General features: G+C 33.7%; 1 protein-coding gene across 3 annotated transcripts; it reads right to left on the reverse strand.

Moving 5' to 3' along the window:
• Positions 1-690: 690 nt before the first annotated feature.
• LOC123564550 (chitinase-like protein 3) lies at positions 691-20,771 on the reverse strand. Of its 3 annotated transcripts, XM_045358217.2 has the most exons (10): positions 20,629-20,768; positions 16,684-16,723; positions 14,395-14,587; positions 13,321-13,573; positions 12,179-12,303; positions 11,604-11,727; positions 11,242-11,427; positions 10,463-10,579; positions 7,068-7,782; positions 2,568-2,727 (listed from the first exon to the last, which is right to left on the reverse strand). In XM_045358217.2, exons 2-10 carry the CDS (start codon positions 16,721-16,723, stop codon positions 2,708-2,710), a joined length of 1,773 nt encoding a protein of 590 aa, XP_045214152.2. In that variant the 5' UTR covers positions 20,629-20,768; the 3' UTR covers positions 2,568-2,707. The 3 variants fall into 3 exon arrangements, with proteins under 3 accessions (XP_045214151.2, XP_045214152.2, XP_045214149.2); XM_045358216.2 differs by lacking the exon at positions 7,068-7,782 and having other exon boundaries at positions 691-2,727; positions 20,629-20,761; XM_045358214.2 differs by lacking the exon at positions 2,568-2,727 and having other exon boundaries at positions 5,950-7,782; positions 20,629-20,771.
• Between the last annotated feature and the right edge of the window lie 1,640 nt (positions 20,772-22,411).

The following is a 22,411-nucleotide window of genomic DNA, read 5'->3' on the forward strand; positions in this document are numbered from 1 at the left end:
TTGCTAATTGATTTTCTCAGCAACTTTAATAGCTTTAGTATGAAATATCATGATATCTTATCGCTGCAGTGTTTTAGTTCAAAACACCTTGGGGCATTCTAACTCATCATTCCAGCGTGCTTGTTAAACTCTGTCTTTTGAATGATCTGTTTTTTCAATTTCAAATTTCTAATTAATATGGATTATTGCATGAGTACGTTGTGACATGTAATTAGTAACAGGCAATTTATCTGGCATAAATTGAATTGCCAAAACTTAACTCCTAAAATCATTTACTTTTTTCATGACTTGTTAAATATCATTACAATAATACATCATAATCCTTGTGATGCTTACGAAATACAAGGGTTGATAGAAGCGTGGTTTAATGGATGTGTATAGAGAAATCTTTTTCCGTCATAACATCTAATCAGATGAAAAGATATTGACGAGAAATTCATATCTAATAAATTAATGTTTTGATACATAATTAATTGCATCTATTTCCTGCATGTTTTCTACAAGTTATATTATTAGTTTATCTAATTGGTTGCTAAATACAAAAATAACATGAAAAGCAAAATAAACCTCTTTTGGACAGCTTCTTCTCAAAATCTCTTTGGACATTTGCAAACACGTGAAATGGTTGCGTTTATAAATCTCTTTCGAAACAGGTAACCAAATTGCACAAAACACACAGTAAAAAGGAGATAAAAATTGTATACAATCTTTATTTACACATAAAATCATATCAATTATATTCAAGCTAAGAAGTGGTTCTGTGGTTTTGGTGCGAAATCTAGGTAGATCTAGGTCCTCCACCTCTGATTCATGTGGGAAGTTGGCAGTTACTTGCGGAGAACAGGTTTGTACTGGTACAGAATCCAGGAACACTGGTTAGGTTAATTGCCCGCCGTTATATCACTGAAATACTGTTGAAAAACGGCGTTTAACCCAAACCAAAACAAACAAAACCTAGCAAAAGTCATATACATGTGATGTCAATATCTATAGTATGGAACCAGGTAAGATCACTGCTACCGCCGGTCATGTGAAGTATAATTCATGAAAATATATAAGAAATAAAAAGTTTTAAATATTATGATACATGACAATGCTTTTACAATTCTTTACAATAACGACATGCGTATCAAACCCCCTTTGAAAGATTAACAGTAGCACTAATATATACATGTAAAAAATAAACTAGAACATGAATCAATTTTTACAAATCATTATCATCCTCAAGTCAAATTTTGTTGACAGTTATTTCTTTGTAATACAGTTCTGATTTGGATAAAATATCACATCGAACAAATCGCTATGACGTTTGATGCAAACATTTGTGATAAAAGTAAAACACTGCTTCATGTTGAAATAGTAGTAGATAAGGCGGTCGATGGTAATGAAATATATTTTATACCTTGACAAAGCAGTTTACAAGCAAAATGAACTCACAACGTACAACAGCTGTTCATGTCAGACACCATCTCGAACAAAGAACATTTATTTTTATTGTGAAAGAAATCCAAGATCTTTCATGTCTAGGAAACGTTTACTTGGCCGGACTTCCTTTCCGTTAGGAAGTGGAAATGGTGGAGGTACAAGCTGTTTTCGCTTTTGAGTTTCACTTGTTTTTACTTTTGGCAATGTCGATATACCTACTTTTTCATTAACTGGCTCTCTTGCAAAAGCAAACACATTATTTCTATTCAGTTGGGCATTAGTCAACCTATCATTCTTTTTATTACCGGAAATAATTTCTCTGTTAATGTTAATGAGTGGTTGATTTATTTCTCTTGTATTTGTAAAGAGTCGTTTGTTGTTTTTGTTCGCTAATGCTGATGTTCTCAGATCTGGAATTAGCATGTCTGGTTCATTTTTATGTGTTCGAATCGGTGGTACAGTTGTTGTCGCAACTGTAGCTATGGTCGGCGTTGCCGCTTTCGATGCGGAAGCGTGTCGGAAGATTTCTTTCCCTTTGACAGTCCTATCTTTTGTCTGCCCACCTTGTCCTAGAAGTTTCATTATGCCGTTAATAAGACGGTGGGAAGGAAGATCGGCAGCTTTTTTCAGGAAGTTTCTCAATTCTGATTCTTGCTCTGAAATGTTTGGAAGTGAACTCGGTGTTGGTTTTTGCTTTGTCATTTTCTGTACTTGGGAAACCGTAGTGACCTCAATTTGTTTGGATGGAACTGAAGGAGGATTTTTTGCAAGTTTTGTACCCTGAATTTTACTGCGAATTCTAGTATTTGGTAGCGGGTTGTTACGCGATGCCAAGCTTTCAAAATATTCGTCAGTGGCAGTTTTCCCTTGTCGTCCTGGTTGGTGATTGTTTTTCATTTGAGTAGCTTCGACGTTTTTTCGATCCATTATTATGATATTTCCAATTTGTTTAAGTGATTTTTTCGAATGTTCATTTCCATGGTTCGATTTAGCTGTTGCTGTTGTCAATTCTGTTGTTGTTTCATAGGTTGTAGTATCATATAGAAAATACGTCGTTTGAAACGTAGGAATGACCTCTGTGGTCGGAAGGGTATATGGTTTTCTAGTTATATCTATCGGTTTAATCTTTGGTCGTTCATTTGTTCGCAATCTGGGAGTTTTAGGAAGCGGTGCAATAAGTTGATTGTGGATAGTATTTAAAAGCGGGTAGTTTTCCCCTGTGCAAAACATTCCTGTAAAATCGTCCATGTCTAGCGAAGAGAGCATTATACCGCCAATATTGTTAAAGCGCATCCAATTTACCTGCAAAAGTGGAAAAAACAGTTCTACATTAAGAGAGTGTGGTAGCTATTGTTTGGCATTCATTAATCTTCGTCAATATTTTAGGACGTTATTATATGTAACACATTTCACGGTTTTCATATTGCTAGTAGGATTATGCCAGTTCCTTGAATTCTCCATCGAATGAATGAGCATCTTTCTAGTCGAAAATACTAAGAAACGCTGGTGACAAGTAATGTGTCGTTTGAAAGGTTTTAGTAGATATTTTCAACAAAGGTAAACATTCATGTTCATTGAAGAATTTTGAATACAAATGTATTTATTCAATGATTGAATAAGAAGAAAAATCATGATGAGTGTGACAATTTCAAGACTGTTACGTTTGCAGATAAAGTTTGAAAACAAAAAAAGCATTATGGACAAACACTGTACTCGAACCCAAACCCCGAGATTGGCAGATAACCGTTTTGTCCACACAGGCTTGATATATAACAAGAAATAATGTCAGAACCTTAAACTAATTCCAAAATAAAGTTTTATTGATGACTAATAATCTTTATTTACTTATGCAATACAGCAAAAAGTCCTCAAGAGAAATCCAAGGTATTCTCTGGATATTAGGCGATATTTTAAGGCAGCTTCCATTAGATTATAATAATAAACAAATTATTCGAAATTTACCTAAAATAAAATCTATTCAACAGAATAATAGTATCATTTCTTTATTCACATGCATGCATTACATAATAAAGTAGTTTAATAATCATTTTATAAATAACTACAGCTACCTTTGAGAAAAGCGGATGTCTCCCACAACTGCTTTATCAGACTTTCAGTGCTTTGATTATAACACAACTGCATTATGAGACTTTCAGTGCTTTGATTATAAACAAAACAAGTTTCAAGGGACATAATTCCGAAGTGCCTGGGCCGATTTGGCTAGTTATCAAACTTGGCCGAGCACTTACTGGCAAACACATTTAGTTCAAGTTTGGTGAAGATCGGATGAGAAATGTTTGACTTAGAGTGCGGACAAACTTTGTGACAGACAAACAGACAGACAGACACACACACAGACAGACACACAGAGAGACAGACAGGAGTAAATCAATATGTCTCCCGCACCACAGTGTGGTGGGAAACATAATTACCGTAACTGTTTATAAAGTTTGAGCAAATATTGATATTATCAAGTACCCCACCCATCTGCAGTGACATTGTGAATACATTTTTTGAATTCCCTTTGGATGCTTCTCTTTCTTGTTTCTATCTTTGAGATTTAACCCCTTTAACCTCCAATGCCAACAATTTTTTTTAGAAGTATGTAAAAGTAATTCTATGTTCTGAATTTTTCCACCTATGTTCTGAATTTGGCACTCCGACGCTTTTTGATAAAGATGGTAAAGTACTAAACATAGCCTACCAGTACTTGCTAAAAGATCAAAATGTTAGTTCAACCCAAAAATATAAAAACGGCAAGCCTAACAGAGCTATCAGGACATGCGATATGATGTGAATTAAGAATTGTATACCTTGTGTTTGTTGTTCAATAGTTGTTTCGTTATTTTGGACCGGACACCGAAAATCAGTTTACGGAGATATATGGAATATTGATGAGTGCTAGCTCGATACTTACGAACAAAACCATGCTGTCTCTGATATCTCTATTTTAATCTTGATACAATTAACGGCTTATTTATGTAGAATTTTAATGTTGTTCCAAAGGGCATTTTTCCACTCGTTACAATATAAACAACGATAATTGTCACATTTGTTTCTATTTCATCTAAGTTTACACAGAAATGTACGATAATTACAAATTTTAGATCTAATGAGGAGAAAAGACGCTGTAGGTCTAACAATATTTAGCGAAAACACCTGTGATGTTGACATTGTAAAGCTATTTTCAAAGGCTATAGAAAGAGTTTTATTCTTATATTCTTATTCATAAACTTTTATAGTATATATATTTTTTTTCAAATGTCAATATATTATAAAAGAATACCAAAAAACTTGTTGTCCCTTTCCGACTCAAGAGAGGTCGCTTTTTCAGTCTAAATTGTCAAATGCTGAACTGTTTTGGCTCGTCAAAATATAATTAAATGTGCATTTTTTAGGTTTGGTAGATTTAAAATCACTGGCAGTGTCTCAGATTTCAACGTCTTATCACAAAATCGAGCTTGGTATAACAAGCCCAAGAAACAAGTTTTACCGTGACAGGAAATTGTAAATATCCAGAATGATCAAAATGATTGGTTTTGTATACAAAAGTAGCTTTTGGTTTTTTTTTAACAAAGTGTAGTTATTTCGCTCTTCGGTTCGGTTCCCATAGTTTTTTGCCGTTTCTAGACTGGTTCCCTGGTTAGAAAATAGACCACACCGTGTCTAGGATGTGACGAAAAGAGGCTTTAATAATACTGATATTATTTTTGAAAAAAAATGTTTGCTTTCGTTTCCCTAAACAAAAGCAAAATAGGTAAATAATGTGTCGCAGTTAATGATCGATAAAAATAGTGCGTGGTCGTTCGTCAAGCCAGACAAATGTACAAAGTTTGTCATTCGTTCAGCAGTTATGATGACACTTTAAAGTGTGCGCGTTCATTTTGCTTTCTCATGAGTAGTAAATGGTACCGCTGGAACATTTACTTAAAACATAAAGTCTGATATACTATAGCTCGTTCTGAGGTGTTTCCTTATTTCGTATGCATAAGAAAGTGATATAAAAGTTTCAAATCTAGAACATTTCAATTATGCGTTTTAATGTTGTTCGGCACGTTAGAACAAACCAGAAGAAATGCCGTAACGCCATTTATCCGGATAACATAAAATGAAACCTGGATTCGGGATATAAATTCAATGAATAAAAGACAACCCGAGAGTAAAATTAAAATGCAACAAGAAATCAACATCGCTCTTATATATTTAGAGCCTTCTTGCTTAGCTCAATAGGGAGAGCGCAGATTTACGGATCGCGGGGCCGCAAGTCCGATCCCCAGGCAGAGCGTATATTCTCCGTGGCAATTTGATAGAAGACATTGTGTCTGAAATCATTCGTCTTCCATCTCTGATTCATGGGGGTAAGTTGGCAGTTACTTACAGAGAAAGGTTTGTACTGGTACACAATCCAGGAACACAGGTTAGGTTAACTGCCTGCCGTTACATGACTGAAATACTGTTGAAAAACGGCTTTAAATCCAAAACAAACTACTAAAGTTCAAACAAAACAAAAGGGGTGGACGCAACTACATTTTCTAGCGTTTATGTGTATTGGTAACGAAAAAAACTTGTACACAGCTAATGTTGCTAACTGTATAGGCATAGTTTTAGTTAAATTAATGAAGTAAAAATAAGGCTGATTATGAAGAACCATTACATTGACAAGAACGGTCAGTAAAGATTTGTAACTATTTAAACAGCACGTATATAGACAGATTTCACATATACCGACATGAAATGCGATAGCAAACATTTAGATACGCACGTAAAACAAAACATTCCTCAGCGTAGTATGTTATAGTAAAAAATATCCTTTTAAATACATTGATGAAAACGCACTGAGCAGTCTCTTACATTTAATATCAAACAATCTATTTATCTGCTAATAGACTTCTTCGAGACATTTTTTCTTCGACGTCGCACTTTTTGTCTTTTGCCATTTCTAGGAGCTTTTCTCCTCCTCCAGTTCATTTTGTTGTTCATGGATTTTTTTATTTTCTTCTTCGTTTGATTATGCTTTGGAACAGATGTTGTATCCGTTAAATTTGCAGTTGGTAACGACTTTTGAACGTTTTTTGAGGGCACTGACTCTGATACTTTAGTGTTGCCTAATTCCTTTGAATGGCTTAATGATTTCGTTGGTGTTGTTATTGTGCTGTTATGACTCAAACGCTTATTATGTAGTTGCGGTTTTGTCTCTCCGGTTTTAACTGTGCTTTGAAGTTTCTTAGATTTTTGTCGAACAATAAGCACTGGTTGTGCCTTTTTCCTGTTCGCTATTTTCAGGGTTTTCCCAATAGTCAAGCTCGCAGCTTTTGTATTCAACTGCGGGTGTGCTTGTGTTTTACTGATTTCTTTTTTACCCTTTACTATCATATCTTTTGTTAAAATCATATGTCTCCTGAGATCGGAAGTATCTTTGACGACTCTAACGTGTTTTGTCGTCTTTGCTTGCTGTATATCATTAAGATTTTTATTTTTAGTTTTCTCTCCCAGTGTTTGTACAACCACATGTTTACTAGTTTTGACTCTGGTTTTACTGGATGATTTAATTGGTAATTTGTGTTTATTATGTGAAGGAGTGTTTACTTTACCGGCTGTGATAGTTTTAGGCAAGACATTATTAGTACTAGATTTATCGTTACCTTTTATAGTGCGTTTTATATTTTCAGCTGATTTTTCATCACTTTTTCGCATCATCATCTGTCCTTTTCTTTGCCTAGGCCCAGGTTTTCTTTTCTTATTTCTCTGTCTTCTTTTAAGTATCATTTTCCGACGCATCCTTGGACTAATTCGTCTTCTCCTACCAACCTTCCTTCTTTGTTTATTATTTGCAGTTTTCACGGTATCTGGTTTAGCCTTTGATAACTGCTGCGTTTTATTTTGCTGTTGCTCTTTCTTCTTTTTCGGAATTTGTTCCTGCATTTTCTGTTGAATGTTTTGCGCAGGTTTATGTTTCTTATTCTTGTCCAAGTTAACTTTTATGATAGGTTTGTCAATTTTTAATGTAGTTGTTGGAAGTGTCGTTATTGTTGTTGTTGTTGTTGTTATTGACTGTATATTTGAATTAATCGTTTTACTACTGTCAATTGTCGTTTGTAAATTCATATCTTCTAATGGTTTAGTTTCTGATAACCCATGTTTCATCATGTCATTTGGTACTCTATTACTTTTTGGGTCACTTTTAATATTTTTACGCGTAACAGATACATTAGGCTTCACAAATGTAGGATCATTTATGTCTGTTACTACAGTATTTAGTATCGGATATTCTTGAGATAAACACATATCGGCGAAATCGTCTGTATCCAACGACCAAATCATCACTCCTCCAATTTCATGTGTTCTTGTCCAATTCACCTACAAATGTGCGCATGGTGTTAAATATTAGTCACATACATAACAATACACTGATACATATATCTAACAAATAATAGAAGCATCGACAATTTCAAGCAGATAGAAACAATATTTATACACAATACACAACTGTTTAGTAATAAACGAACAATATTTTACACACTATTTGTTTCACTTACTTCTTTACCGGGATTTGTAAACTAGTCAAATATTGTATGGTTATAAGATTACATATTGACTTTGCTTAAAATTTTTCACTGGCACCAGATCAGAAAGAAAATGCCACTATACATGTTTTACCCTACCCCTAGGTATACTATAAGAACCATGGTCTGGAATGAGAAAATGCACTAACCTATTTGAATCGTGCATTTCTCACCTGAAACGCACAGTTCGATGAATGGGTACCAAGCATATTGAACAAGCGTAAATTTATCTTCCATCGTGCATCAGTCGCACTGTCTCAAAGTTTTATATTACAGAAAAAATCTTGCGAGAACTTCCCTAATAAACATCCGGTCTAGAGGTCACAGCAGTGTACACATGTTAGGCAAAATGTAAACAAACAAAAACAAAATGCAAAATTTTAACAGTTATACAATAAAACTCGAAATGATGAATGAAATTCATCTTCGAAATGATTTTGAATTTGAAGTCATACATTGGTACACATTTGTATCACATCATTTATGATGCATTTACAAGTTTTAGCGTCCACATGTAGTTAAACGACAACTGACTTACATTTCTACATCAGCCAATCAGAATAATTTTTTAATCTAGACCGGAACTTCATAAGGGAAGTTCATCAAAGTTTTTTTTTTCTGTAACGTTGATGGAACTATGAACTACGCATTGTTTCTTTTAGATAAGAAATTTTGAATTAATGGGACCGGTACACGATGGAAGATAGATTACCACTTGTTCAATATCCATAGTACACATTTACCTAACTGCGCGTTTCAGGGAGAAATGCGCGATTAAAATATGTTAGTATATTTTCCCATTCATGACCATGGTTCTTATAGTATACCTAGGGGTGGGGTATAACCACAGGTGGCAGTAACGTACCTAGGATACAGTATGGGTCCATGGGCCATATGCACTTAAATTTATTACAATTATAATGATTTCTTAGGGAAAAAATGACAAAAAGCCATTTTGAAAAAAATTTGCTCCTGTGACAATGAGCCATTTACAAGGTAGATAGGAACAGTTTCACACGTGCATTGCTACGAGGTCCGTATTTTTTTTTTAAAACAATATTTCCTTATCAATGATTGGCCGCCTTTTTGGCAAGAGATTAATCTTTCAGAAAAACCTTACTTCAAAACCCAGTTCCAATCCGTTTACGCATCACGAGCGAGCAACGGCGTACAAAACGATAGTGATTTCTCCACCCGAAAAAATCCCACACATTTTTCGCACCGAAGTCTCCCCCCTAAAACACATAAAGTACTCCGTCTCAGTTAAAGATAACGTTACAACCGGTCAGAATTGGCCAAATGCAAACTAACAAGACCGAACATCAGGTTTAACTCTTCGTAATTACTTACAAATTTGCAATTTAACTTTTTCGCTTTCGAAAATTACCTTCGCCTGCCATGATTACCGTTGACAAAACGGTGGTTGTAAAGAACGTTTTCATTGGCGGGGACAGTTTACGTATTTCAAACGTAGCGATAAAATCCAAAGAGTTCCCGAATATAAACAAGCAGCGATGGCTCACGAAGATTATTTACCAAATTCAAATAAATAACAACTGGTAAGTAATAAAGTAGAATTGAACCTTATTTTTAGTCTTGTTAGTTTACATTTAGCATATTCTGACTGCTTGTAGCGCAACTTTTAACTGACAAGGTGTACTTGATTTGTTTTAGGGGAGAGACTTCGGTGCGAAAAATGTGTGGGATTTTTTCGGGTGGAGAAATCACTATCGTTTTGTACGCCGTTGCTCGCTCGTGATGCGTAAACGGTTTGGAACTGGGTTTTGAAGTAAGGTTTTTCTGAAAGATTAATCTCTTGCCAAAAAGGCGGCCAATCATTGATAAGGAAATATTGTTTTGAAAAAAAAATACGGACCTGGTAGCAATGCACGTGTGAAACTGTTCATACCTACCTTGTAGATGGCTCATTGTCACAGGAGCAAAATTTTTTTCAAAATGGCTTTTTGTCATTTTTTTCCTAAGAAAACATTATAATTGTAATAAATGTAAGTGCATATGGCCCATGGACACATACTGTATCCTAGGTACGTTACTGCCACCTGTGGGTATAACATGTATAGTAGCATTTTCTTTCTGGTCTGGTGCCACTGAAATTCTTCAAGTTTGTATTTCTGCTAGTGAAACTGCACTTTAATCATACGCGTTTTCTTTTAAATTAATAATCCTGCAGTAGAGTCAAGAAATACCAATTTTGAAAATAGTTTTATTTAGAAACAAGCATCTACGTCAACTAGAAAAGTATAGAAATTACATTTTCGAATGATGGGAGTAATATGTTTGATTTTTTTCTCATAAATGGGAACTGCTTATGAAATAAGTGAATCAAATGGCGACATTAAACAAAGACATATGACACAAACAATTTGATTATGAGTTAGTTATCCACATTTTAGAGATACGTAAAAGCACAGGTAAGACAACCATAAAAAGCACAAAAAGTAAATAGAGAATACCTTAGCTTTTACACTTTCTGTATCTTCGCCAGCAATCCACTGATTTCCACTATACCAATAGGCAACTTGGCTTGGCGCGTCCCAAACTCTTCGTGCATCTGCGTACTGGGAACAACGCTGAAATAGAATAAAGAATAATGGTCCAGTTAATCATTGTGACTGTTTTTTGTGTTATGCGAAATGCTTTCAATTCGACTTGCTTCATTACCTTTTTCTTTGCCATTTACTCTTGTAAAACCTGAATATGCTAGTTCCAAGTTCACAGACAACAAACAAATGACCAGACACGCACAAAATATGTAATTTGGACGTCATATATGGACGAATATCAACGTCTCAGACCTTATTCTTAATATGTGAAGAATATAATATGTGTAATGGGAAGTCCATATTTTATATCTTGTCCATGACGTCATCATAATGTGGATCGTCGCTTTAAATAGATCATTATTGATGATATTTTCAGTTTTACTCAGAATAAAGAACAAATTCATATCATCTATATTTTGTTAATAAGAGCAGATGCGTATGTGATAAAAATATTAGTTTTGCGTCGATAAATAAGCACTCGTTCCATCGCGGAATAATATTGAGCAAGATTTCTGCTGTAGAACTCGAACATATTTCAAAGTAAAAAACTTATTCAAAATCACGTTGTACTGAATAAAATAGTAAAATTTAATTATAAACAAACTTATGATAAGTTAGTTTATGTACTTTAATATCTCAACACTACTTAACTGAAGAACTGCTATGACCAAATTTTAATGATTACTAGCCTCATAGTAAGCAAGCATGCCAGGTTGTTGTGTAAACTCCCCGGCAACTCCTGGGCCTGTCGTTGGTACATTGTATTCATTATGTCGTGCTTTTCTCAACGTGAAAGTCCTTCCATATGTAGAAACGCCCAGGTTAAGCTTACTCCGGTCTGGAACATTTGACATCCAGTAACGCATAGAAGCATCCTATAAAAAGATTGCATGCGCAGTTGCTATTAACGGGGGTTAACTCAAGTTATAATTAAAACGCTTAACTATGGCATTAACAACCGATCTGCCATCAACTGGTTTGACTTACTGTTCGATATACAAATATAATGAATAAATGATGTCATATACTGTGCTTATAGACGAATGCTTACCACATTGATCTCTGTTGATGGTCCGAACTCTTCTTCTCTTGCATAAAGCTGGCTTGGATGTCCAGTATAGTTATCCCAAGCACCATGCAAATCATACGCCATTACATTTATGAAATCAGTATACCTGGGATAAATAAATGCAGAGGCGTAATAAAAAAAACGCTTGATATTTTAAAAGTATTAAAATAACATTGAACAAATCTGATTTCTGTCTTCGAATATGAAACAAAAGAAATAAAATAATTCAGATCTGCAAATCGCATAAAATTACAGAGCGGAATTTCCCTTACGCTATTGACAGTCAGTTGAAATCTCGTTTATCAGTCAAGAAGTTATAGTACTATTATATTTGCACTTTACTTAGTACATTAAGTGTCTGTGCGTTTGGTGTATTGATTAAAGTAATGTGCAATTTCATAAGAAATTATGAGGAAACTGAAATGCTGCAAAGGAATATATCAAGTCAAGACACATCTGAATAATGCAAACTGCCATTTATCACATTACAAACACTATGTTATATTTCTCCGAAATGCATTGAACATATTGTAAACAAGTAGAATTTCTTCACTTACTTAGTTATGTTGTCAATTTCGTAGCCTTCCTCGATGATATTTCTACTGGCCGATACGCCAGTTGTTAGAAGTAAACGAGGCAAACCAGATTTTCTACTTTCGGCTTCAAATGCTTTTCTGATTTCCTGTAAATTTAACAACTTGATTATATCTCACGACGAGCGTTCAAATACGATTTTACACATAGCAGGTGATTGTTACTTTAATGTGGCAGCATACTAGTTCTTGCTGAGATTTTTGTAGTAAGTCCTACGAACGACTTAAAACGCTTCTGCAGGACATAACAGCATCTTTGTATGATTCACTAATTCTTACGTAGGTTTAAGTAACACAAACCAAACTTTTATTGTCCAAAGATCTTACATACATGAGTTTTGTTACATGTATGTTCTATGTAGGATTTAATTAGTGTTGCTTTTGTTCGATTTAGAGTTAAATCGACATAATTTAGCTCAGGACCTCTCGGCCTTTGATAGTGGAAAATACCTAATATTATTTCAAGCATGGGCGAGCACCTGAGCAGAACTTCGATCTTCCGTAACCAAATGTACAGCTTCGAACAGTTTCCTCACATAAAGAATACTGTACTGAAGCCGTACAAACATCGGTAAGGGCAAAGGATTAGAAGTCATCAACCTTAACCACTCGGATACGATTACTGTTTTTTATTAAGTCCTATATATGTATTTCACGATGTCTTTTGTAGGCCTTACTACACATATGTCTGCAGGCAACAGTATGCTACTATACCTAACTTTTCATGCAAATAAAATCAGTTTGTAAAATGTTGAGGAATTTTACCCTAGCACTTAACCGACAGACAAATTTTGCAAAAGGCATTTGTAATGAAATATAAGAAATGTATAGTGACTTAATGTAAAATGTGATAAATGATTTATTCTGTTTCACTGTAGTTTTCTGGAAACAATTTTACTTCATGTTCTGTTATTTGCATATGAGTGTGTAGGTTTATGCTTTATCTTTTAGAGTTTATAACCAATAATAGAATAACAGATTCAGCTTAAAATAAGTTTGCATATCAAAACTTGGTCTGCAAACATACAGATACAATAGCTAAGACAACAAAAATGTTTTTAAAATTTTAGGAAACAAATCCAAAGCAAAATGTTGTGTAATTTTACCTGAAGGAGCAATGAGAAGTTAGTTTTATCTTTCGGTTTGCCTCCTCTCTTTGTCGGGTGCTGCCAGTCAATGGTCAGACCATCAAAATTTCTGTCTCTCAGGAATTTTGCAGTAGTCTTGGCAAATATCTTTCTGGCTATTCTACCTGCTGCAAGTTTACTGAAGTCCTTACTGCCCATCATCCAACCTCCTACACCAAGTAATGTTTTCAACTCAGGATTTAACTGCTTTAAGTTGTTGACACGTCCATACCTATAGAGTGAAATATAAACATGCAGCATAATAAATCGCAAAAGAATTAAACATGCAGAAGGTTGTTATACTTCATAACATGGAATAACATTATATATATATATGGCATAAAAAGCAATTCTGCATGCAGCTATAATGTGATGTTTGTGAAATTATGAATTCTTATGTAGCAAATGAGATTTCTATATTATTTTGAAATATAATACCTCTTTAAACTATTTTTAAACGTATACACTATGAACTGTGTCTAAATTACGTAAAGTTTATCACCATTGTCTCTGTTTTTACGAATATTTGTTTACATTTTAAACGTCATTTACAGTTGTTTTAATCGGAAGAAACAAAAATTCATAATCTCTTATAATTCTTAAAGAATGTCCTTGTGAATGTTTTAATGATGTGTATTTTAAATTGTATGCTTCATGTTTGTACTTGGAAGAGACTGAAATAATGAAATAAATCTGTCATAATTTCAGCCCGCAGTTTTAAGATTCAGCGTTGGATTGATTTCCCTCAAGATTTATACAGCATATCAAATTAAATTGTCGTACGTCAAAAATATACGTTATCTCTTTATGCTATCTATGTCTAGCGTTCGGAAAATTATCTGTCTGTTCTAAATCTTACTTTTTGAGTTCTGCGATTCTCCTGTGAATTTGATTCAAATAATCTATTAACAAGTACCTAAAAAGCCAAAAAGTGTACATATGAAATAAATGTATTCATATTTCTTACATTCATCTTTATTTCATAAAACATAATATTCCATAACGAAATATAAGAGATGAGCAGACAATAAAATTATGAAACAATGAACTGACATGCCCTCACTCCATGATGACCCTTCATCGTTCCATTCTGTAGGCTCTAGCTTATTCCCTTTCAGTTTTGCATACACGTATATTAAATGTGTGCACAGTGAGGCATCCACATCTTCTGGCAAAAACTTCCCGCCGTCTGGCCTGTACTGTGACCAGTTGGTGTAGACACACACTACACGATATCCAAAAGAACCTGTGGAAAAAGAAATTAGATAATTGAGCTTGCGAACTGAACGGTGGTATATTGTGAGACAGAAAGCAATGTCATTATAAGTGCTAGAACGTTGATTTGTGATAGTTTCAAATAAGCTTCTAGTTTTTTACAGTTCGTATAAAATAGTTCAAAGTAACTAAACAGTACGAGTATTAATTAATAAGTTATCCTTATGATATAAGCAGCCTTTTTCTTTACAACGAAAAATATTCATCAACAAAAGAAAGTAGGCTATATGTCCACGGCAGTCATATTATTCGTTTTTTAAATAGTCTCATTTTATTTAAAATAACGAAACACGTGGAAAAATGTTTTAAACATCAAACAATTTGAAATAGTCTAAGAAACTAAAATGACAGGTAAAGCACAACGTGAAAACACAGTAAAGTGCGCAAAGTACTGGCCGTGTGGGTTGTAGAACGGTTGCACTAACAACTCATTGAATGGAACATTTTTGTTCAATGTCCTTGGTTCTCAAGATTCATCGTTCAACATGGTTTGAGAATAGAAGTGTATGGAATGCTATTTAGAAGGAATGAATCAAAGCCCTTTCACTTTAATAACAATTAATGAACCAGTAGTTCTTGAAAATGTTTTCAGCAATTTGAAACGACATGATATGGAACATGAACAATTTTTCTCGGATAACGAATTTAACATGGTCCATGCCTCCAAAGAAATGCCAGCTTGTATGATTCTAACACTATGCATAGCTAAACTTACTATTATCGTTAATAGTTACTTTACCTAATAACATGTCTAAGAGTTGTATGGAAACTGTTTGACGGTGGTTAGACGGTTAGACAGGTGGACAAGCTAAACCAATGTCTCTCCTCCGTCCCCCCCCCACCCCACCATGTAGCAGGGTTTCACATAATCAGATAATTAATGTGTTATTTTCCCTTAATGCTTAAATACAAATGCTAAAGGACTTTGTATTTTAGCAGGTGAGTTTTTGTGATCGCTCGATGTCCATCATCTGTCGTCTGTTTGTCAACATTTAGCTTGTGTATGCGATAGAGGCTGTATTTTTCAACTGATCTTCATGAAATTTCAATGAATGATCACCTTGATGAAGTCAAGGCCGAGTCTGAAAATGGGTCATCTGGGTTTAAAAACTAAGCCACTAGGTCAAATCGAAGAAAAACCTTGTGTATGCGATAGAGGCTGAATTTTTTAATTTATCTCCATGAATTTTGGTCAGAATAATTACCTTGCTGAAATCTAGACCGAGTTTGAAAATGGGTCATCTGGGATCAAAAACTGGGTCACTAGGTCAAATCAAAGATAAACCTTTTATATGCGATAGAAGCTGTATTTTTCAACTGATCTTCGTGAAATTTAGTCAGAATAATTGCATTGATAAAATTTAGGTCAAGTTCGAATATGGGTCATCTGGGATCAAAAAGTAGGTCACTAGGTCAAATCAAAAAAACTTTGTGTATACGATAGAGGCTGTATTTTTCAATTGATCTTCATGAAATTTGGTCAGAATGATAGCCTTGATGAAATCTATGTCATGTTCAAATATGTGTCATCTGGGATCAAAAACTAGGTCACTAGGTGAAATCAAAGAAAATACTTGTTAATACTCAAGGTTTTTGCTCCAATTTTAATGATAATTAGTCAGAATTTTTTTTCCATGAAATCACTAGGTCAAACATGTTTACACTGTTATGGTGCGTTATGGTGTGTTTCTCAGGTGAGCGACCTAGGGCCATCTTGGCCCTCTTGTTTATGTTTATATTCATTTTGTTTCTTCTACACATGAAATTTTTGAAATGTTTTAGTAGTATAATTCTCTTAAACTTTAGACTAGCATTTTAAAGACTCATTAAAATGTTATATTTACTACCGAGACTAATTGCTATCAAACCTTAATTTTAATCAGACGACGTAATTAGGCAAAATCTGTCATAAACAAAATGTAAATTTTCCTCGTATTTTATTAACATATTTTGTAAACTAAATGAACTTGAAGAAATACGTTATGTTAACGTCAAGATATTGTCAACGCTTTGTTTACTAAAAATATATTTCTTGAAATATGTGTTAAATTTCGAAATTTGTCTTACCTTCGACTAAAATTATCAGCAGTAAAAGTAAGGATTTCATCTGAAAATAGAATAAAAAAGATCTTCAACAAGAAGTTGCAAACGGTTGGACTTTTACACGATATTATTTAAAGGTTAAACCCACTCCCTTCACAAACAAATGTTTTGGATATATCTTGACAAGTACAGCCATTGTATACAAAAACATAAACTGTACGCTACAAAAACATAAACTGTACCATAACAATGAGGTATTTAATAATTAATTTATAAGGTTTCTGTTAAGTATCTTGGAGCCGCTCTTGATCAAAGTCTTTCTTTTGATTCAATGGCTAGGTCAATTATTAAAAAGGCTAATGCTAGATTGAAGTTCTTGTACAGGAAAAGTAAATTCCTCAATCCACATTCTAAAAGGTTATTAGCAACATCTCTTATCCAGTGTCATTTTGATTATGGTTGTACAGTTTGGCATAACAGCTTGACTCAGGAACTTAGAAATAAGCTACAGGTCACCAAAAATAAAATGATCAGATTTGTGTAAGGTTTAGAGGCAAGATCTCATTTAGATCAGGGTCATTTTGTCAAGCTGAATTGGTTACCTGTTTCGAAAAGAGTTGATCAAATCATGTTGTGTCATGTATTCAAAATATTTAGTGGTAAAACACCAGGTTACCTTAAAGAGCATTTCATTCCACTAAGTTCAATTCATAGTTATCCCACTAGGTTAAAGTGTCGGTTGATTGCTCCAATGAATCATTTGCAGACACTGGAATATTTTGTCTGCCTAAGGTTAAAGGTTTTGGTAAGAGGTCATTTGCATACCAGGGCTGCTCATTATGGAATGAAATGCCACAGCATTTAAGAGAAGCTAAGAGTATTCCTCATTTTAAGTCTGCTGTCAAAGCCCATTTATTAGCTGGTGTCTGAGGTTTTAATTCTATTCCTGTAATACTATAAAAAGTCCAATGTGATTTAATATCTTGTTTGGTTTTTTTTTTTTTTTGGTAATTGTTTCCAAAATATATAGCATTTTTTTCTACATCTTTAATAGTCTGTAGAGAATAATGATAATTCTGTGATAGTCCATTTTCTGTCTGTGATAATAATGATATCAAGCTTAAAAGTGTCAATTGTCCTTTCATTTAATAAAACAGTATCTGTTGTTGTTTCTTGTGTCAGGCTATATTTTGATAAAGGACCACAATGGAAATAAGGATTAGTTTCCTTTTTTGTGTCATCCTATTATTTTAATGTTGTGACATGGTTTAATATTTCCTATTTTTCCTTCCAACTATATACACATATTTTTAATCAAAGCTATTTATCTGAATGATATATTTTTATTGTCATTCATTAAAGCAACCCTTTATGATAATCTTATTTATAGAACTTATAGCTAGTTTTATCTGTGTTAATTCCATTTATCATTTAATGCAGTTTATCTTCCATCATTTTCTTCTGTTGCCAAACATGCTTTATTTTGTTTTTTATATGTATATTATGCACCATGTTATAAAATGTCGAAATATGAAATAAATGAATGAATTATATATAAGGTTTGCTTAACCCTTAGCCTGCTGCAGGCGAATTTAACAGCCATGGCAAACAGCTTGGAACCAGATCAGACGCCGATTAAATCGGCGTCTGATCAGGTTCCAAGCTGTTTGCTACTCTGACAATATTTCTTCCAATTTTGGAGCAAATTGAATGAACTTTACAATTTTAGCAGACGACATTTCCAGCAGACGACAATTTATCTAGCATGCTAAAGGTTAAGGACAATTGTAACAGTAAATGTATAGATGTTTGATTTTGTTAACATAACCAAACCGTATGAATCATTGAAACAAATTAGTGTACCAAGTCACCTGTTCAAATCTAAACACAGTAAAGACCTTTGTAAGAAACGGATCTGTTTGATTTGCAAATTATTTTCAGAAAGGTACGACATAGCATTAATGCTGGGAGAATGCTTTCATTAACTCAAAATTTTAAAATACGAAGTCGATTGTTCGAGTTATCAAGTCGAAATTTCAAGCTACGTTCCTCGAAAATTCGAGTTACTAAGTCAAAATATTGAGCTACTTACTAGTAGCTATAATAGTTTATAGTCTTACAAAGATAGGTTACCTTGATAGCGCTATACATTGTGCAGAGGCCGTACATGTAGAAGTTGACCGGGTAATGTTCAAACTTTGAATATTGCAATATTTTTACTATATCTGGAAGCTTTTCGACTACTTTGAGTCTCTAACATTAGAACCACAGCGGTCCGGCACATGAATGGATTGTGTTTAATGACTAATTTTAGTGTCCTAGAGCCATATTATCAAAAACCCATACTAATATCACTACTCTCTAGACTATGTCTATGAGGGGTAAAAACTCTTGTCTAGGGAGTAGTCATATTAGTATGAGTTTTTGATAATTATGGCTCTAGGACACTAAAATAATTCATTCATGTGCCGGACCCCTTTAACTAGAACATATTATACATGTAAATGTAGGTATATGTCCTGCATACATCACAAATTAAACACTTGTAACAATTTGGAAACATAAATGAATGCGCTTTGATCCCTTTTTGTATTTTCTAATCCAGTTAAAGAGGCTTGATTTTCTTATAAAATGTACAAGAAGTGTAGATATAAATTAAAACATCGAACATTAACCTACAAACTGAATGACAACTCACTTGTCATTAAATATGCAAGGATGACATATATGTAGAAACCTTGTGCATTTGTACGTGACTGAATAATCACATTAATACACGTATCAAACATGAACAGAAATAATATGTCATAAATACATGAAAACTTCATTTCAAATGCACCTATTACCAGTTAAACAATAGCATTACTGTTCGTTTTATTACAGCAACTCTATTTTTTTGTATTTAAGATAACTAATCATTTGTTTGAATAAAAGATTTATGGACAACGTTTGACATTACCAAGTAGATATACTGCGTGTTTCTTATGTTTGTAAATCCATTCACTGTTCTCTTACATGTCTGATTTTTTTTCAGATATCTAAATGGTCATTTTTGCCACTGCTATTCTAGTATTAAATAGTTTAATACAACTGCTTATTACTGAAATTTCAACTGTTGTGCGAATCCTGCGAAAACCACCATATCTTTGAAGTAACATCACCAAAGAAAAGACGCCATGCGTGCTTCAAACAACATGATTAAAAAATAGCCAAAATGAGTTAAAGTGGCGTCAAAATGCAAAGAGCATAAAGCGATATACTTATAAAGCGATATACTTGTTAGACATAGGTGTATTCAGTTTCGTTAATATCGAATCATTTGTCTTACTGCTGTTGGTTCGAAACCTCGCTTTGGGGTGTAGAGTTCTTGCATGTATGAAAGTCATACAGCTTTCTTACGGAAGGTCGGTGATTCTACCCAGGTACCCACCCATGCCTGATATAACTCATGGAGGGACATCTGGGGTCTTCATCCGTCACCCAAATTAGAAAATCGTCATATGACCCCTCATTGTGCAGTTGTAACGTTATGCCCAACATGAGAAAACAAACAATAAATGCCAGTTGCGTTGTATAACCTATGGAGTGCAAATATCCGGAAATAATAATGGATCATCTCACTGCCGAAAAGTGAAATACACGAGAGAGTATATTCATATTTCGAAACTTAAGACAAACAATGTTTATAAATCTGGTAGATATTTGTGAAATATATTTTTGCGTACAAAATAACCAGTGTTTTACCACAAACTACAGTCGGTCATCTGCCGAGAAACTCGTATAATACTGGCTTGTCTTAAAAATACTTCTCTTTGTTCTACACAATGGCTGGGAAACAAAGTCATTATAGCGCTAACGTAGACGGAACACATATGTTACCAAATATATTGTGATAAATAAAGCTTTTATATATACAGTATAATTAGGAGTTACATCTAGTGTTTAAAAACTTGAAAATAAATCACTTACCTTTCACATATCCATTAAAATGCACAGGTAACCATTTTACACTACTCCTTACAATGTGAATCAATCAGCTGACATCATTTATTACTTCCTTTGACGTTACTGACAAGCGTAAGACAGTCTGCATCTTCGTGTATTTACCGAACCGGATCCACTCCATATTTGCATCTCATTTGCATACACCACAATGTGACAACGTAACGTTTGTTTTAGCTAAACCTCTGGTCCTTTCTGTCATCATCAAAATTAATTACGTGTGTGTTTACTATGTTTGTTTGTCATTAAGCATGACTGTTATTTGTTGATTTTGTGGTTTTGAGGAGGAGAAATTAAACGTACGGGGACTGAAATTTATAATATCTTGCTTAATTAGGAATTTATCAGCAAATAACGATTTTTGGTATGGGTATTTTCTATAATATTTGGGCATTTTATAGACCAAAATGTTGGAAAATGAGTTTGACTATATTTCTTATAGACTATTATAAACCTTTTAGGAAAAATCAACATTTTCATGCAATGGGCATCCGCTTGCATCTATGTTTTTCGGCAACAATATCCCCTACCAGTCGAAAAAGCCTGGAACATCCTAATTGAACGTTATCTTTTTAATTTTATAGTATACCTTTATACATAGTAAAAATCATATGATATTGGAGCTAAGATAAAGAGTAGCTAAATACACTACATTGAATCATATAGGTGAAAAAGAGGTATATCACAGTCGAGCAGCTAGTCTAATATTCCTTGCAATGGAAAACCGAGGTTATCATATCCTGCGCCCGGTCCTTGTATAAACCAAAATCAGTAAAATGTTCTTTATCTTACAGATAATGAAAAATGGTATACCAGTGAAAGCGGTCTTATCTTTATATTGATATACAACATTTACAAAAATACTGAATGATTTTATCATAAACGTGCAATCACTGTGACTGGAATATAAAATAATGGAATTAAATCAAGCTATTGTGTTTCATCCGTATTGAGTTTTCAGTATTAATAATAGATAACATATAAAGTGTGCCTTTTTCATGCTCTATTCCATAAGATTGAAATGATAATGGGGTTTTCAGCCTTCGATAAATTTGCTTTACACTATTCACAAAGCGGTAAAATAAAAAATACCAAGATGCGTGAATGTCAATTGTTTCTTCAAAATCCATGTTGAATATTTGCACATTTACCAGATTACGATTTGAATTTAATCTGAATAACATTAAATTCCTTTTTATATGTATCAGTTTAAAGTTGTTAACATAAAACATATGGAAATTGAAATAAAAAAAGTATGCTTCCTTCCTAAAAACAGAGTAAAATTTGAAATCTTTCTTATTTATTTATTGATTTAATATGTTAGTTGAACAAACATATTTCTTTTAATAAAAAATACAAAAAAGTAGTTATAACTTTTAGTTATCATATATGGTATGAAATAAAAGTTTGAGTATACAATAAATTGTTTCCTCTTCGTATTCATTGTAGTATGGTAAAAAACAATGACCCCTGTTTGTTGCAACCATACTGTGAAAGTCAGTATCCCCTTATTGTGCTAATTAAGCCAAAAATACTTTTTACCACTTTCAATGATTTGACCTAATGACCTAGTCTTGAAGATAACCATTCTGACAATGTTTTATGAAGGTGACCTCCACAGTGTTAACAAAGTTTTCTTTTTATCAGACCTAATGATTTAGATATCGACCTCAGTTGAACCAGTATCTATGCTGATACTTAATATGTTACGGTGTTTATCATAAAGGTTTGCCATATCCCCTTCATATTC

The sequence above is a fragment of the Mercenaria mercenaria genome, chromosome 2 (genome assembly GCF_021730395.1).
Source record: "Mercenaria mercenaria strain notata chromosome 2, MADL_Memer_1, whole genome shotgun sequence".
NCBI lineage: Eukaryota > Metazoa > Mollusca > Bivalvia > Venerida > Veneridae > Mercenaria > Mercenaria mercenaria.

What these genes read in the sequence shown, in the direction of transcription:
- LOC123564550 (XM_045358214.2), bottom strand. Translation starts at nt 16,723, where the DNA reads ATGAAATCCTTACTTTTACTGCTGATAATTTTAGTCGAAG. An exon ending in GCTGATAATTTTAGTCGAAG is followed by an intron (nt 14,588 to 16,683) that starts GTAAGACAAATT and finishes CTTTTTCCACAG; the next exon opens with GTTCTTTTGGATATCGTGTA. An exon ending in CATCAACAGAGATCAATGTG is followed by an intron (nt 11,428 to 11,603) that starts GTAAGCATTCGT and finishes ATCTTTTTATAG; the next exon opens with GATGCTTCTATGCGTTACTG.